This window comes from Hypanus sabinus, chromosome 31, assembly GCF_030144855.1.
Source record: "Hypanus sabinus isolate sHypSab1 chromosome 31, sHypSab1.hap1, whole genome shotgun sequence".
Lineage (NCBI taxonomy): Eukaryota > Metazoa > Chordata > Chondrichthyes > Myliobatiformes > Dasyatidae > Hypanus > Hypanus sabinus.
Window position 1 is genome coordinate 27,126,079 of NC_082736.1, and position 16,783 is coordinate 27,142,861.

The 16,783-nt window shown below is 53.0% G+C and overlaps 1 protein-coding gene and 1 long non-coding RNA gene across 4 annotated transcripts in view; one reads left to right on the forward strand and one right to left on the reverse strand.

The window, feature by feature from the left end:
- Positions 1-6,452, reverse strand: part of LOC132384003 (latent-transforming growth factor beta-binding protein 3-like) — a 175,885-nt gene extending 169,433 nt beyond the window's left edge. Inside the window, exon 1 of one of the 3 annotated variants that reach the window (XM_059955260.1) lies at positions 5,795-6,452. In XM_059955260.1, coding sequence (XP_059811243.1) covers positions 5,795-6,035 — 241 coding nt within the window. In that variant the 5' untranslated portion in view covers positions 6,036-6,452. The remainder of the gene's footprint in view (positions 1-5,794) is intronic. The other 2 variants (XM_059955261.1, XM_059955263.1) reach the window with 2 other exon arrangements.
- LOC132384004 (uncharacterized) lies at positions 1,262-16,562 on the forward strand. The gene is made up of 3 exons (XR_009508821.1): positions 1,262-3,084; positions 3,868-4,293; positions 15,245-16,562. It is a non-coding gene; the product is annotated as an uncharacterized LOC132384004 (long non-coding RNA).
- The last annotated feature ends 221 nt before the right edge of the window (positions 16,563-16,783 follow it).

Here is a 16,783-nt window from a genome sequence, read left to right on the forward strand (position 1 = left end):
CAGGTGCGCGTTGCTCTGGATCTCCAGCGTCTGCAGATTTTCTCCTGCGCATCACAGAGTCTGGAGGCACAAGAGGGCAGACTGCCGGGGGAGGGGCGGGGTGAAGAGACACCCAACGTTCCTTTCCTCCTCAGCAGGCCTTCCAGTTTCCCTGGAAGCTCTCCGTGCGAAGTACAATCCAGATTTACCCACATAATTACAGACAAGACTCACCAAAGTGGCTCGGAAACTCTGATGGTCAGGAGCTGGGAGGGACCAGTGTGGGGTCGTGACGCCATCACTGCCTCCCCCAACTTATATTTAAACAGGTTGACTCAGAGCTCAAGGTCAACGTCATATGTTATTTCTTCTTTGAAAACAGAAGGGCTATTTACACTTCTTTTGTGCCGTTAAGAATAATACCTGCACTAGGGATAGAACGTGGCATAAGGCACTGGTGAGGCCTAAGTTCCGAGTTTTTTGAGCAGTTCCGCACACCGACCTGCAGGAAAGATCGGAGGACTGCGGAGGAGATTTACAAGAACACTGCCGGGACTTGAGCTCACACAGAAAGTTTTAATAGGTTAGGACTTTATTCCCCGGAACAGAAGAAGATTGAGAGGAGTTTTGGTAGAGGTGTACAGATTGCGAGGGGTGTAGACAGGGACAATGGTAGCAGACTTTCCCCGCTGAACCGGAGGTCATGGGTTAAGGGTGAAAGGTGAAAAGCCGAAGGGGAACATGAGGGGAAACTTCTTCACTCAGAGGGTGGAGCAAGTGGTGCAGGCGGGTCTGATTTTCAACATGGAAGAGAAGTTTGGGTCGGTACATGGATGGGAGGGGGGAATGAATTGAATCGAATTGACTTTAATACTTACACCCTTGGTATACACGAGGAGTAAAAATCTTTACATTACGTCTCCGTCTAAATGCGGAATGTGCAATTTCTGGTAATTTGTAATAAACAGTATGTACAACAGGACAGTCAATATAACATAGAAATACAGTTGTGTCAGTGTGAATTAATCAGTCTGATGGCCTGGTGGGAGAAGCTGTCCCGGAGCCTGTTGGTCCTGGCTTTTATGCTGCGGTATCGTTTCCCAGATGGGAGCAGCTGGAACAGTTTGTGGTTGGGGTGACTCTGGTCCATATTACACACCTACACCTGTCTCTGTAAATGTCCTGAATAGTGGGAAGTTCACGTCTACATGCGCTGGGCTGTCTGCACCACTCTCTGCAGAGTCCTGCGATTGAGGGAGGTACGGTTCCCGTACCGGGCAGTGATGCAGCCAGTCAGGATGCTATCAGTTGTCTATGGTTCCAGTGCAGGAGCAATTCGGATAGGCACACGGACGGGAGGGGTATGATCCAGACGCAGGTCGACGGGAATTTTTACACCCGTACTTCGAAATAAGCAGCGGGGTGCGCCATTTGCGTTAACAACCAACACGCCCACGGGTGTGCTGGGGCAGCCCACCCATTCCAGTGCCAGCATAGTATACCCACAACGCTCGGCTATTGAGTGACTGAAAGGAAGGAGGCCATTCTGCCCATCGCACCCACTCCAGCCAAAGTCAAATCTGTTTGGTTAATGCTCCGTTCGGCCCCTGCCAGCAAAACGGTCTTCCCGACAGTACGGTATTCCCACCGCACTGCCCTCCCTCCCAGGCGGAATAGCAATTCCCTTATCAAAACCTGCCCTCCTCCATCTCCTCAGAATTACAAGCGCAGAGACCCTTCTGAAGAAATCTTGTCTTATCTCAGCCCGAGCTCGGTGAGAAGTCTCGTCCCGGTGCCCTTCGCCCCATCAGGGGTGGCAAACCTTTTTTCTCTACCCAAACTTCCCGCCTGTGCCACAATGACTCGGAACCAGAGATTACATCGAACAATGAATAAGTAATGATAATCGTGGGCACCTTTGCTGGTCTCGGGTTGCAAAAAACAATAAAATAAAATAAAAATTTTGCCGCTTCATTTGGCACCCGCCAAAAAGAAAATCTTTGCATGCGCCATCTTGGGCACACGTGCCATAGGTTCGCCACCCCCTGTTAGATACTTCAGCTTAAAGAGTCAAATCTTCAGTGTCTACAGCGCAAGTTGTCTGGACATGTGAATCACTTCATAGTTCTGAAACACAATGGGTTAAAGTCTTTCCTGAATCAGACGAGGGAAGTGTCTGCCTTAGCCTCTGTATCAGAATGGACACTCCCGATATACCGTGGGCGCACATATATTAACCAAACAGCGAAAATAAAGTATGCTTGTTAAAATAATACTCTATTTTCTTTTTCACCGCAGTCTCGGGACGCTGCAGAGCTTCATGCTGGGCTATGGCGAAACTGCACACTCGGCAGTTTGGTTAATTTTCCCAGCCGGTGGTCCGCTACCCTCTTCACGCCCGCCCTTTGAAGCTCTTCCATCCCAAATATTTGTCCCTCTCCAGCTAATTCTGCTTCAGCTGCCGGGGCCGGGCGGAGAAGGCCGAGGATGTGGGGGGGGTGGGGGGGGGGTGACGTTGCGCGGGGAAGAAAGCGAGATCCTCCCAAGTTGACGCTTGCTCTCGGGACGGCCACGTTGACCTTTACGACTTCGGCGCAAAGACGAACGGAAATAACTTTTCTTTGTGCTACACTTGCAAGGGTGGAACTCCTCCGATGGCTTTTGGTATTCCCTGTCCTCGCACGGTCTGCCCGCTACGGTCCCGTCAAGTTTACTCAACAGTGCGCTTGAGATATCCTTCCGAAACCTTGACACTACTCTTAACTTGGGATTAAGAGTGCTGGAGGGATCCAGCAGCATCTCCCCCCCCACCCACCCCGTCCCTCTCCACGCCTCGTGACGCATCAAGGTGGCCACCTCGCCATTTCTGTATCATTTGCCTATATTTTTTTTAAATGAGGCCGAGTTTCTAGCTCGACGCTCGACCCAGCGCGGGCAGAAAGCGCGCGAGGAGCCGGCCGGATTCGAACCCGGGACCAGCCCGGTGCAGATGCCGCTACACCGCCAGCCGGCCTAGGCCGCACCTATGGAGAGGGATAAGGAGCCAGCATTCCGGGCCGAGACCCTTCTTCGGGATAGACTCCGGATCCAGCCCACACCGTCCCTGTGCGTGACCAGACAGTGCCGAGGGAGCTTCAGTTTCTATCTAATTCTTAAATCTTCCTTTGTGCAGACTGGGCTTTACTCTGTGTGTAACCTGAGCTGTTCGTATCCTGGGAGGGTTTAACCCCTTGCTCTCTCTTTCTGGGAGTGTTTGATGGGACAGTGCAGAGGGATTTCACTCTGCATCCAACCCACACTGTCTCTGCCCTGGGAGTGTTTGATGGGACAGTGTAGAGGGATTTCACTCTATATCTAACCCACACCGTCTCTGCCCTGGGAGTGTTCGATGGGACAGTGTAGAGGGATTTCACTCTGTATCTAACCCACACCGTCTCTGCCCTGGGAGTGTTTGATGGGACAGTGTAGAGGGATTTCACTCTGTATCTAACCCACACCGTCCCTGCCCTGGGAGTGTTCGATGGGACAGTGTAGAGGGGTTCCACTCTGTATCCAACCCACACCGTCCCTGCCCTGGGAGTGTTTGATGGGACAGTGTAGAGGGATTGCACTCTGTATCCAACCCACACCGTCTCTGCCCTGGGAGTGTTTGATGGGACAGTGTAGAGGGGTTCCACTCTGTATCCAACCCACACCGTCCCTGCCCTGGGAGTGTTTGATGGGACAGTGCATCTTTACTCTGTATCCAAACCACAGTGTGTGGCCCTGTCCTGAAAGCATACATGGGTCACAAGGCAGAATGTTGCTTAGTAACACACACACACACACTCACACACACCTGACAAAGGGACTCAGCTCAAAGCATTGACCGTTTCTTTCCCTCCACAGACGCTGCCCGACCTGCTGTGTTCCTCCCGTGTTTTGCCTGCGTTGCTCTGGATTTCCAGCATCTGCAGAATCTCTTAGCCAACTAACCAGCTAACCCCGCACAGGGAATGTTTGAGAGGAGAGAATTCCTCCCCAGTAGGGACTGGAACCCCAGTGGGTAAGGGGATATTAACCGTCTGTCACGAACTACGTCTGATCCGTCGCCGATCCTCGACCCTAGCGAGGAAAGCTCCCAGCGCACAGAGACAGGTCAGACGACGAGCTGTAAATCGGGGAGCAACCGTTCCCGTACCGTGCAAGCCAGAATGCACATTAACGTCGCTGCACCCCCACAGGACATTTTCCAGAGGGGCCGACGAGGGTCATTGAACCGAAACAGAAACCAAGCCGATTATTCGGATAGGTGGCATAGACACACTCGAAGTTGTAAGTATTAAAATGTCTGTGGGGGGGGGGGGGTAGACATGGAGGTTTACCGGGGGTTGGGGGGGGTTCCAGAACTTGCATCTTTCAGCGGTGGGTGGAGTGAAGGTAAAGAGGCCAGAATAGACGAGGCTGAGGGGGGGGGGGGGGGTTTCCACTCTGCCCCACACACCCACAACAAATAAACACACACACACTCAAGATCTTTTTCCCACACGTACACACACTCCATCACAAATAGACAAAAACGTGCACACACACACTCCATCACAGACACCCAAAATCTCTCTCTCATATACACACAATCTGGTCGCCTCACTACAGGAAGGATGTGGAAGCACTGGAAAGGGCACAGAGGAGATTTACCAGGCTGCTGCCTGGTTTAGAGAGTATGCATTATGATCAGAGATTAAGGGAGCTAGGGCTTTACTCTCTGGAGAGAAGGAGGATGAGAGGGGACATGACAGAGGTGTACAAGATATTAAGAGGAATGGACAGCCAGCGCCTCTTCCCCAGGGCACCACTGCTCAGTACAAGAGGACATGGCTTTAAGGTAAGGGGAGGGAAGTTCAAGGGGGATATTAGAGGAAGGTTTTTCACTCAGAGAGTGGTTGGTGTGTGGAATGAGTCAGTGGTGGAGGCAGATACACTAGTGAAGTTTAAGAGACTACTAGACAGGTATATGGAGGAATTTAAGGCGAGGGGTTATATGGGAGGCAGGGTTTGAGGGTTGGCACAACATTGTGGGCCGAAGGGCATGTAATGTACTATTCTACGTTCAATCACAGAAAGACATACAAGAACACACACGCACTCAGAAACAGACACGCAAGATCTCACACACAGAGAGAAACAGACACGAAAAGATCTCACACGCAGAAACAGACACGAAAAGATCTCACACGCAGAAACAGACAGGCAAGTGTTTCTCTCTCACACACACACACACACAATCAGACTCCCACTGTCACACTCACAATCACCAACACTTGACTTTATTCCGTGCCTGGTAAAGCGCTTAACAGCTTCCCTCACTTGGCAGCCCGGGTCGGCGAACCGTTCCACGGCGGGGCGCCTCATCACCCTCCCAGCGGGGGCGGGCTGATCTCCACACAATCCTCCCACCTCCCCTCACAAAGCACCCGGCGCACGACAGACGGGCAGCAACCGGGTCAGCCGCTCCAAAGCACTAGCGCGGACCCGAGGGGCCGAACAGCCTTATTTATAGCTTTGAGAAGACGACAGACTTTCGCAGACCGATCCTATCGCTTTTTTTTTGTTCTGGGCAATCGTTCCGGTACAGCACTTCCCTCCCCTGCCGCACAATCTTCAAATCCGATAAAACTTCTTTTGAAAAGTTATAAAAGTTATTTGTAACCAGGTGCGCGCTCTCTGTAAAACACTATATGTGTGTTTGTGTGTAAACAAATATATCCTACACGTTGTGTGCGCGCATTCAACCGTAAGCTGTGGTTAGTTGTAATAATAAGGACGCGGGACTCACCAACTCGGAAACCGGAGCCGGTGAGGGTATCCGCCGCCTGTCCATTCTCGCTGATCAGGGTGGTGGTGTTACCCCTCTTGCAGCTGTCCTGGCAGTGACCCTTCATGCAGGTCCTCTTGCAGATGGTGGGGGTGAAGACCACCTTGAAGCGCCCCTGCGACGGCTCCTTGCCCTGCGCCGAGGCCGCGGGCAGCCGCAGCAAGCCCAGGCACGCCAGCACGCTGAGAGCCCGGTAATTCATCGGCTCAGGGAGAGGCCCCGCTCCGGCCGGTGCGCCGCTGGTAGAGGGACTGCTGCGGGCGGCGAGGGAAGTTCCGAATCCGCATCGGGCAGGAGGGGAGAGGGGAGGGGAGGGAGGGGGTGTGCCCTGCGAGCGGGCGAGAAAAATACCCCCTTCTGCAGAAACACAACTGGGCAGGACACGAACTGGAAGGCGGCGGGGGAGAGTTTTAATTCTTCAACTGGCAAGGAAAACAGGATTTTTTTTATATATATATATAAAGAGAGAGGGAGCCTTGTAGACGATCCCTAGGCGTGATCTGGAGTGTTGGCGGGGCTCCAAGGAGAGACTCGGGAGTGACTAGTTTGCTGTGTTACTGGGAATCTGTAAACACAATAAGTCAGCTGTGCCTGTCAGTTCGACCCCCCCTCCCCTCTCCTCCCCTCCCTCCTCATCCCGGTTCAGGTCTCGCCCTCACTCGGTCACGGTGACACACCTCGCTCTTGTCCGCCCCGGATCCCTCCTGCCCTCGCCGCGGGCCAAACTGGGGGTACGGGGATTGTGGGGGGGGGGGTTTGGAAAGAGAGAGTAAGCGCTTCCCCCCCCCCCTACACACGCCTCCCCTCAATTTCTAGAAGGGACGAAACTTGCTCCATTCGGATCCGGGTCCAGTTCGTCCGGGCCCTTCGGCCCGTCTAGTCCGTGCTGAAACCACGTGAACTGCCTACTCCCGAGCCCCCTCCCCACCCCTACCATCCGCGTCCCTATCTAACCTCACCCCCCCCCCCCCGCGCCCGCGCTCACCGCTCGGCGCCGGCAGCTCGTTCCACGCTCTCGCCACCCCACCGAGGGAAAAAGTTCCCCCTCATGTTCCTCTTAAACTTCTCTGCTTTCACCCCTCAAAATTTTATATACCTGTCAAATCTCCTCTCGGACTCAATCCTGACTATCTTTTGATATACTGTACAGTGTGGAACGCAGCCCTCCCCTCCCTTTCCGATTTAATCCAGCCTAATCTCGGGACAATTTATGATGATTAATTAACCTCCCAACCGGAGCAAGGGAGAAATCCCACGCGGTCCCGGAGACAATGGCGGGAATCGAACTCGCGTCGCCTCTGCCGTGAAGCGTTGGGCTCATCACCGTTTGTGTCGCCCTGATGTTTTGTATTCTTTTTTTAATTAAGAAGAGAGTGTTTGCTATAAATTAACCGACAATGGTTAAATTACCTCGGCGAGACGCAGCGAAGTGATGGCGCTGCACTGCCGCTAGTGGCCAGAGAGTGTAACTACAACGTGACATGTTTACATAGGTATTTGCCAATGGGTTCTTGATGGGCACGGCAAAAGGCTGCGGGGAGGAGGCGGGAGACCGGGGTCGAGAGGGGTAATAAATCCCAGGAGGTTCGCTGAAATGATTCTGGGATTGAAAGGCCTGTGGTTTGATGGCTCCGGGCCTCTCGTCGCTGGAATCCAGAAGAACGAAGAGTGACCTTGTGGGAATGTTGAAAGGACCCGATAGAGTGGATGTGGAGAGGATATTTCTTATGGTGGGAGGGGAGACTAGAGAGGTACCTCTTCAGAACGGAGATGAGGAGGAGGAATTTCTTTAGCCGGAGGGTGGTGAATCTGTGGATTTCGTTGCCACAGGCGGTTGTGGAGGCCGAGTCTTTACGTATATTTAAGGCAGAGGCTGCCAATTAATTGGTCAGGGCATGAAGGGATACGGGGGGGGGGAAGGCAGGAGATTGGGGGCTGAGAGGGAAAATGGATCGGCCGTGATTAAATGGGAGAGCAGGCTCGATGGGCCAAATGGCCTGATTTTGCCTCTAAAACGTACGGTCTTGTGGTCTAAATCCAGCCTTGAAAGAATGGTAGACTCGATGGACTAGTTCTGCTCCCATGCCTTACGGCCTTACACCAAAAGTTGATGCAAATTGGTAATCAAAAAAAAATATATACTTACTTTTACGAACGGCTATGCGGATGCTAAAGCCAACTTTTATCACACATTCCCAAATTATCCTTGAAATGGTGGTGGTAGGTGAGCTACTGCATTCGGGCAACACCGAAAGGAACTTTTGCCAACCACGATTCCCACCGAAGTCGGTCCCGTTTGCTCACGTTCAGCCTATATCCCTGAAACCCTTTCCTATCCATCCAGTTGCCAAGTGTCCTTTAAATATCGTTAATATACTCGCCTCAACCAATTCCTCATTTGGGATGGAGGCACCTTAACTGTCCATAAACCCCCCCCCATCCCTCTAAAACTCTTTCCCCTTACCCTAAATATACCTCCTCTGTCTCGTCTACCTCTTTGACCCTTGGTATTTTCCAGCATCTCCCGGAAGTTTCCGTTCACCTTCCGACCTCTGCTTCCGCCACCCTTCCAGGCAGAGCACCTCCCCCCCCCCACTTCCTCGCCTCTCCAGGAGGGAGTGCTCGCGCCCACCGCTTTGTGCGACACGCACCCCGCGAGAACTAAGTATGAATCGGACCCTCGAGAAGAGGGCACGGAGGGATTTCTGTGGGAGACGAGGGTGGCATCGCGCCTCGTGAGGGGGTGGCTCCAGGGGCTGTGGGGAAGTGAGCCCTACACCATTTCGGCCTTTACTCGCCGGGGGGTCAGAATCGCGAGGGGGGTGGATCTCGCGGAAACTTGTCGAATGCTGAATGGCCCTTTAATTCCTGGGATGTCCGGACTGTCTTACGCAGAGAGGTTAGAGAGACTGGGCTTGTACATGCTGGAATTAAGGAGATTGAGAGGGGATCTGATTGAAACAGATAAGATTATTAAGGGATTGGACAAGATAGAGGCAGGAAATATGTTCCAGATGCTGGGAGAGTCCAGTACCAGAGGGCATGGTTTGAGAATAAGGGGTAGGTCATTTAGGACAGAGTTAAGGACAAACTTCTTCTCCCAGAGAGTTGTGGGGGTCTGGAATGCACTGCCTCGGAAGGTAGTGGAGGCCAATTCTCTGGATGCTTTCAAGAAGGAGCTAGATCGGTATCTTATGGATAGGGGAATCAAGGGATATGGGGACAAGGCAGGAACCAGGTATTGATAGTAGATGATCAGCCATGATCTCAAAATGGCGGTGCAGGCTTGAAGGGCCGAATGGTCTACCTCTGCACCTATTGTCTAGTTCCCAATCTGGAGTCCGAATGGTACCAGTCCAACGTTGGGAAGCCCAGACTTGGATTAAGGGGGCACGGAGAGGATTAGAATTAGGATTTACTTAAATCTTACATCCGCTCCACAACTTGAGGGAGTAAAAACCTTTGCATTACCACTCCATCGCAGCGTGCGGACACGTGGATTTCAGAGTCCAGCGGCTGGCAGAAAGAAGGCTTTAATGGCTGCGGCACCGTTTGCCAGGCGGAAGCAGCTGAAACAGTTCACGGTCGGGGTGACCGGTGTCCCCGGTGATCCTCCGGGCCTTCTTTACGGACCCGTAAACGTCCTCAATGGAGGGAAGCTCCCCTCCACAGGTGCGCTGGGCTGTCCGTGCCGCTCTGTGCAGTGGCCCAGCGATCGAGGTCGGTGCAGTTCCCGTACCAGGTGGCGATACAGCCAGTCAGGATGCTCTCAGGGGTGCCCCTGTGGGAGGCCTCGAGGATTTGGGGGCCCGTGCCGAACCTCTTCAGTCGGAAGAGACGCCGTTGGGCTTCTGTTGCCACACAGCCGGTGTGGAGATCATCGATGGTGTGTGTACACCGAGGAACTTGAAACTACTCCTCACCCTCTCAACCGCACGGCCATTGATGCTGATCGGGCCGAGCCTGTCTCTGTTCCTCCTGATCAGCTCTTCTGTTTTCTGGACTTTGAGGTTGTTATCCCGGCACCCCTGTGTCGGGCGGGGTCATCCTCTCCTCTGTGGGCTGTCTCGTCACTGCTCGTCACTCAAAGTCACTCCATCTGCAAATCTGATCAGCGGGTTGGAGCCGTCTGGCAGCTCGGTCGTGGGCGTAAAGAGGGGGACTCGGGACACAGCCCTGCGGGGCACCTGTGTTGAGGGTCAGAGGGGCAGAGGTGAGGGAGCCCATCCTTCAACGATCCGACAGGAAGTCTAGGATCCAGCTGCACAAGTTGGCGTGCAGGCCGAGGACTCTGACTTCCCTGCCACGTCCGGAGGGGCTGGTGCTGTTGAATGCTGAACTGTATAGAATGTTTCCTGTGGGGGGGGGGTAAGTCTAGGATAGGACACAGCCTCAGAATACAAGGACGTCCCTTTAGAACAGGGATGAAGACGAACCTCTTTAGCCAGAAGGCCGTGAATCAGTGGAATTCATTGCCACAGACAGCTGTGGAGGCCAAGTCACTGGCCAAGTTGATTTAAAACAGAGGCTGATGGGTTCCTTACTAGTAATGTTGTCAAAGGTTACAGCACAGTACAGGCCCTTCAGCCCTCCATGTTGTGCTGACCCATATAATTCTTTAAGTACTAAACCCACACTACCCCATAACCCTCCATTTTTCTTTCATCCATGTGCCTGTCCAAGAGGCTCTTAAATACCCCTAATGTTTTAGCCTCCACCACCATCCCTGGCAAGTCATTCCAGGCACTCACAACCCTCTGTGTAAAAAAATTTACCCCTGATGTCTCCCCTAAACTTCCCTCCCTTAATTTTGTGCCTATGCCCTCTGGTGTTTGCTGGTGCCCTGGGAAACAGGTACTGACTATCCACCCTATCTATGCCTCTCATAATCTTGTAGACCTCTATCAAGTCCCCTCTCATTCTTCTACGCTCCAAAGAGAAAAGTCCCAGCTCTGCTAACCTTGCTTCATATGACTTGTTCTCCAATCCAGGCAACATCCTGGTAAATCTCCTCTGCACCCTCTCCATAGCTTCCACATCCTTCCTATAATGAGGTGACCAGAATTGAACTCAATACTCTCAGTGCGGTCTCACCAGAGATTTGTAGAGGTGCAACATGACCTCTCTACTCTTGAACTCAACCCCCCTGTTAGTGAAGCCTAGCATCCCATAGGCCTTCTTAACTACCCTATCAACCAGTGCAGTGACCTTGAGGGATGTATGGATTTGAACCCCAAGGTCCCTTTGTTCATCCACACTCTTAAGTAACTGACCATTAATCCTGTACTCAGTCTTCTGGTTTGTCCAGTCTTCGGGTTACGGGGAGAAGGAAGGAGAATGGGGTCGAGGGATAATAAATCAACTAGAACAGAATTGACGGGCTGAACGGCCTGTTCTAGCCCCCGTGTCTTAAGGTCCAGGTTCTTGATCGACTGAGTAGTGGGTATTTCACGGACTTGAATGTTGGTGTGCGTCGAGCGAGTGGACCGAAGTTTCAGTCCGGGGGGAGGCGGGGGTAAACGAGGGAATGAGGGCTTTGCAAGTAGGAGGCGTGGGCGGTTTCACGGAACCTTCACACTGCTGTCTGCTGAGCTCAGTGAGCAGCCGTCCCTCTTTGAAGCATCCCTGGGCTTGCGTTTCAAAAAAATGTCTTGCAACTAACACCAAAAAAAAAACAAAATTCCCAAGATGTGTAGCCTTTCCACTCTCGGAAAGAATGCAAAGAGAGAGAAAAAAAATAACATCTGCACGACTTTAACAGAACAGGAGAATCACACACACAAAATGCCGGGGGAGCTCGGCAGGCCGGGCAGCCTCCATGGAAAAGAGTAAACAGTCGACGTTTCGGGCCAAGACCCTTCGTCAGGACCGGAATGGGGGAGTCGGAATAAGGTGGGGAAGGGGAGGGAGAAGTACATGGTGGCAGGTTATGGGGGGGGGAGGAGAGGGGTGAAGTAAAGAGCCGGGAAATTGATGGTTGAAAGGGTTACAGGGCTGGAGAAGTGGGGGGAGTCTGAGCTGAGACAACAGAAGGCCAGGGAAGGGGGAGAGCGAGGTTTCGGGCGGGGAAGGAGATAAGCTGAGAGAGGGGAAACGAGAAATGGGGAACGGAGAAGGAGAGGAGGTGAGGGCAATTACTGAAAGTTGACCAGGTTGAAGGTTACCCAGGTTACTCCTCCACCCTGAGGGTGGCCTCATCCTGACAGTAGAGGGCGCCAACTTCCACTTAATTCCTGACTAGTCAGGGCGCCAAAGGTTATGGGGAAAGGCAAGAGAATGGGGTTGGGGAGGGGGCGGTGGGACATAAATCAGCCATGTTTGAATAGCAGATAGGCCAAGTGGCTTAATTCTGCTCCTATGCCACATAAGACTGCTCCTGAAGCACTTTAATGAGGACTGACAAACACTCAGTTCCATCTGAGCAGGTCCCTCTCTCCCGTGACTTCAGAAGTTTCCACCGGTTGACCTTCCTGCAGCTTTTCCCAGTCCTCCCTTTCTGTGTTATTAACTTATTGAGATACAGCGTGGACTAGGCCCTCCTGGCCCAGCAACACCCCACACCCCCCCCCCCGGATTTAATCTGAGCCCTATCACGGGACGATTTGCCGCCTGCGGCCTTTGGGCCGTGGGAGGAAACCGGAGCGGTCGCGGGGTGCACGGTCCTCACGGGCAGCGGCGGGAATTGAAACCCGCGTTTACCGGGCGTACCGTGAGGTGCGTCGTTTGCGCCAACAAACCTCCTCCCGGGATTGTCACCTTGTCGCGGTGGAGAAGCTCGTGTGGCCCTGAGATCCCGAGAGTGATGCCGTCTGGAGCTGTGCTCCTGGTAGGGTCACCCATGGCGGTGAGGTCGAGGGTGGGGCCCCTGACAAAGAACAATCCAACCAAGACATCAACGGCGGAACAGGCGGATGAAGTTACTTCAAACTCAACGGCTGTGAAGGCGGGCGAAGGCTGCGACAAATCCATCAGCTCCAATCGTCGTGGTTTCCACGCCACTGGAATCGGCTGGTTGGTTTGTGAAGTATCGTGTGCTTCTTGGAGTGGAACATCAAGTACACGTTGAACAAATACACGCACAGGCGTCTTCGCTTTGTGGAAATGGAACGAAGACCGTCGTCCTCGACCTCGAGGGGTAGCCACGATGACGACAATGACGAACAAACCAGCACGGCCTAATTGGGGGAAGGGCGGGGTGAGGCAGTCCGCGAGCGTCGCCATGCATTCCGGCGCCAACATGGTGCACCCACGATGCTCGGCAGAGCAACGCAGCACACAGCTAGCAACGGAAACAAGCCCACTCCCTCCCCTCTATCCACCCCCCACCACACACACACACACACACTCACAGACAGCCCTCCAACTCCACAACGGTCCCCCGGCCTCCAGCTTCAACTTCCGGAGTTCCGATTGATCTCTGATCTTCAGTATCACGGGCACCAGCCTCCGCAGAATCCAGCATGTTTTCAAGGCGCGGAGCCTCAAAATGGCGGTTGTCCATCATTAAGGACCCCCACCACCCAGGACGTGCCCTCTTCTCATTACTACCCTCAGGGAGGAGGTACAGGAGCCTGAAGTCACACACTCAGTGATTCAGGAACAGCTTCTTCCCCTGCTCCATCTGATTTCTGAATGGGCACTGAACCATGAACACTACCTCACTACTTTTTTTTTAAACTGTTATCTATATATATATAATGTAATGTAGGCCTCCGTTAGTCTCGTGAGACCATGGATTTGCGCCTTGGAAAATTTCCAGGGTGCAGGCCTGGGCAGGGTTGTACGGGAGACCGGCAGTTGCCCAAGCTGCAGGCCTCCCCTCTCCACGCCACCGATGTTGTCCAAGGGAAGGGGACTAGGACCCAAGCAGCTTGGCACCGGTGTCGTCGCAGAGCAACGTGTGGTTAAGTGCCTTGCTCAAGGACACAAACACACTGCCTCAGCTGAGGCTCGAACTAGCGACCTTCAGATCACTAGGCCGATGCCTTATCCACTAGGCCACGCGCCGACACAAATAAAACACCTACTGTGATTCGCAGTGTTCTTCCCCCCCCCCATAATCGTTACGTTTTGCATTGTACTGTTGCCGCAAAGAGAAGATTTCAAGGCGTGTCACGTCGCACTTGATTCTGATTCTGACCCCGATGGTGGGACTCTGAACTCCAGTCTGAGGGGGCAGAAGCTCTGAAGAAGTTTGGGCACTTAATATAGGAGTGGGTAAATGTGAGACAGAAGCAGGTGCTCTGCTTGGGCAATTGTGGATGACGTTTTACCTCCCCGCTGTAACTGCCCAATCGTTAAAATGGAAAACGTGCATTCCTTCTATACCCTGACTATATTAGACAACTGAGCCTCCACTGCCCTCTACGCTTGTGGGTAGAGAATTCCTAGCAGTCACTCCCCGGTGAACAAATTTCTTTTATCCTCTTCCTGAATGGCTGTCCCTTTGCCTTGAGAGTGCGAGCGCTGACCCCAGGCGATCAGCCAGGGTTAATGTTATCTCGGCCTCAAGCCCCTGAAGGATTTTCTATGTTTCGATGAGGTCACTCTTCATTCTGCTAAGCGCTGACCCAGTCTCCTCGGGGGGGGGGGGGGGGGCTGCCTTAGAAATCCCCGCGGAGAGTGTGAAACTTCCTAAATCAAATGCTTATCCCTTTTTGGATAGTGAGACCAGATGTAATGACAAGTCTTCTGGAGCATTTCCTCCCTATATAAGTAGACACAGAAAGGTACAACATGGAAACAGGCCATTCAGCCCATCTAGTCTGCACTGAAACCATTTAAACTGCCGACTCCCATCGACCTGCGCTGGGACCACAGCCCTCCATACCCCTACCGCCCAAGTACCTGTCCAAACTCCTCTTAAACATTGAAATCGAGCTCGCACGCACCACTAGTGCTGGTAGTTCGTTCCACACTCTCACCACCCTCTGAGTGAAGAAGTTACCCCTTAAACTCTTCACCTAATCATGGGAGGATGAATGCAGGGCCCTGGGGGAGGACTCTGTCGAATGGTGCGAGCTGAATCATCTGCAGCTCAACATCAGTCAGACAGAGGAGCTGGTGATGGACTTTAGGAAGGCTCAGCCTGCACCGCTCCGTTACTATCGACGGTGAGGACGTGGATGTGGTGAGGACCCACAAGTACCTGGGGGGGGAGGCGGGGGGCACCTGGACTATAGATTTGAGGGGAGAACCAACACAGAGGCTGTGTACAAGGAGGGCCGGAGTCGCCTCAGCTTCCTGAGGAGACTGAGGCCCTTTGGAGTGTGCAGGCCTCTCCTTCACGTTCTACCAGTCTGTTGTCACCAGTACAATCTCCTATGGGGTGGTGAGCCGGGGCAATGGCATCAACACGGGGTGATGCCGACAGGCTCAATAAACTGATTAGAAAGCCTGGCTCTGTTACAGGAGTCAAACCGGACACACTGGAGACTGTGGTAGAACAAAGGACCCGACGGAAAACCCTGGCGATTCCGGACGATGTTTCTCACCCTCTGCACGCCTGAACAGAGGAGCACTTTTAGTAACAGACCGAGACAACTGCGCCGCTCCAAACAGGTCATCCTTACCCTCGGCCATTGGGCTCGATAATGAGTCGGGGAAGTGATGACTGTCTGAGGTGACTTATTTTTTATTCTTTCTCACTTCTCTGCTAATATTTGTGTATCTGTGCACTTGTAATGTGACTCTGTAATTTCCTTTGGGATCAGTAAAGTATCTGTCGACCTTAACCCATGACCTCTCGTTGTAGTCAAGTACACAGAACAGTGCAGGCATTACAATAAATAATAAACAAGACAATAGGCACAACAGAGGGCAGTAGGTAGGTAGTTCAGATGGCTTCGGGGAAAATCTGTTACATAAATAAACAGCTGAATGACAGCATCTGGGATTCCGTCCGTTTCTGTACTCCCGCCGAGTATTTCATTGCCACAGATGTAGTCCAGTTTAATGTCCACTGGAGAGCAGAATGGACAGGAGAGCCGGCCAGCCGGCTAGGGCTCGCTTTTCTCCTGGCACGGACCCCTGCCCGCTCGCCTCGCTTCCACGTCCTCTCACACCGCCTACGACGTCCCCACCTCCGGCATCGGGCGACTCCGAGGACTGCAGGCCCGATTCCCTCAGCGAGCCGAGGTCGCGCAATCCAACCGGCAGATTTCGTTTTCGGGCCATCTCTGTATCGTTTGTTTTCGGGCCTTCTCTGTATTGCGGCAGTAACTGGCGATGGTAGACGGTCGCTCTGTTATCCATTGCCCTAAAACCCTAATCGTGCCTCAAAATTAAATAAAAAAACTAAATTAAAGTAGCACCAGATCTGAAAGGCCGCTGCGGCCACGTTCCAGGCTGCCTACAGGATCTGCCCAACCTCAGTGGAGAAAGCCTATCTATACCCCTCATAATTTTGTATACCTCGATCAAACCTCCCCTCAATCCAAGAAATAAAGTCCTACCTAACCTATTCGATCTTTCCTTATAACTCAGACCCAACAACATCCTTGTATATTTTCTCTGAACTCCTTCACCCTGATCTCCATCCTTCCTTGGGGGGGTGGGGGGGTTAGGTGACCATTCTGGACTGACAGGAGGAACCATTTCTTCATGTGCGTCGTTGGGAACAACGCTGTGGCTGCCACTCTAATCAGGCACACCGACATCATCTGCCCACCCACCTCAAGGCCTGACGTGCCGTGTGTTTGGAATCCCACAGATTCAACGCCCTCCCGTTGAAGAGATCCCCCCCCCCCGCCCCCCATCTCTGTTCTAAAGGCACGTCCTTGTATTCTGGGCCCAAGGCCTCTGATCCTGGGCCACCCCCCCCCCCCCCCCCACCCCCAACAGTACGGGAAATGTCTTCTCCACGTCCGCTCTACCCCATCACAATTACGTGCCGTGGGTGACCGTGACTGTCCTTGGCGAACGTTTCTGCCGAAGCGGTTTGCAGTTGCC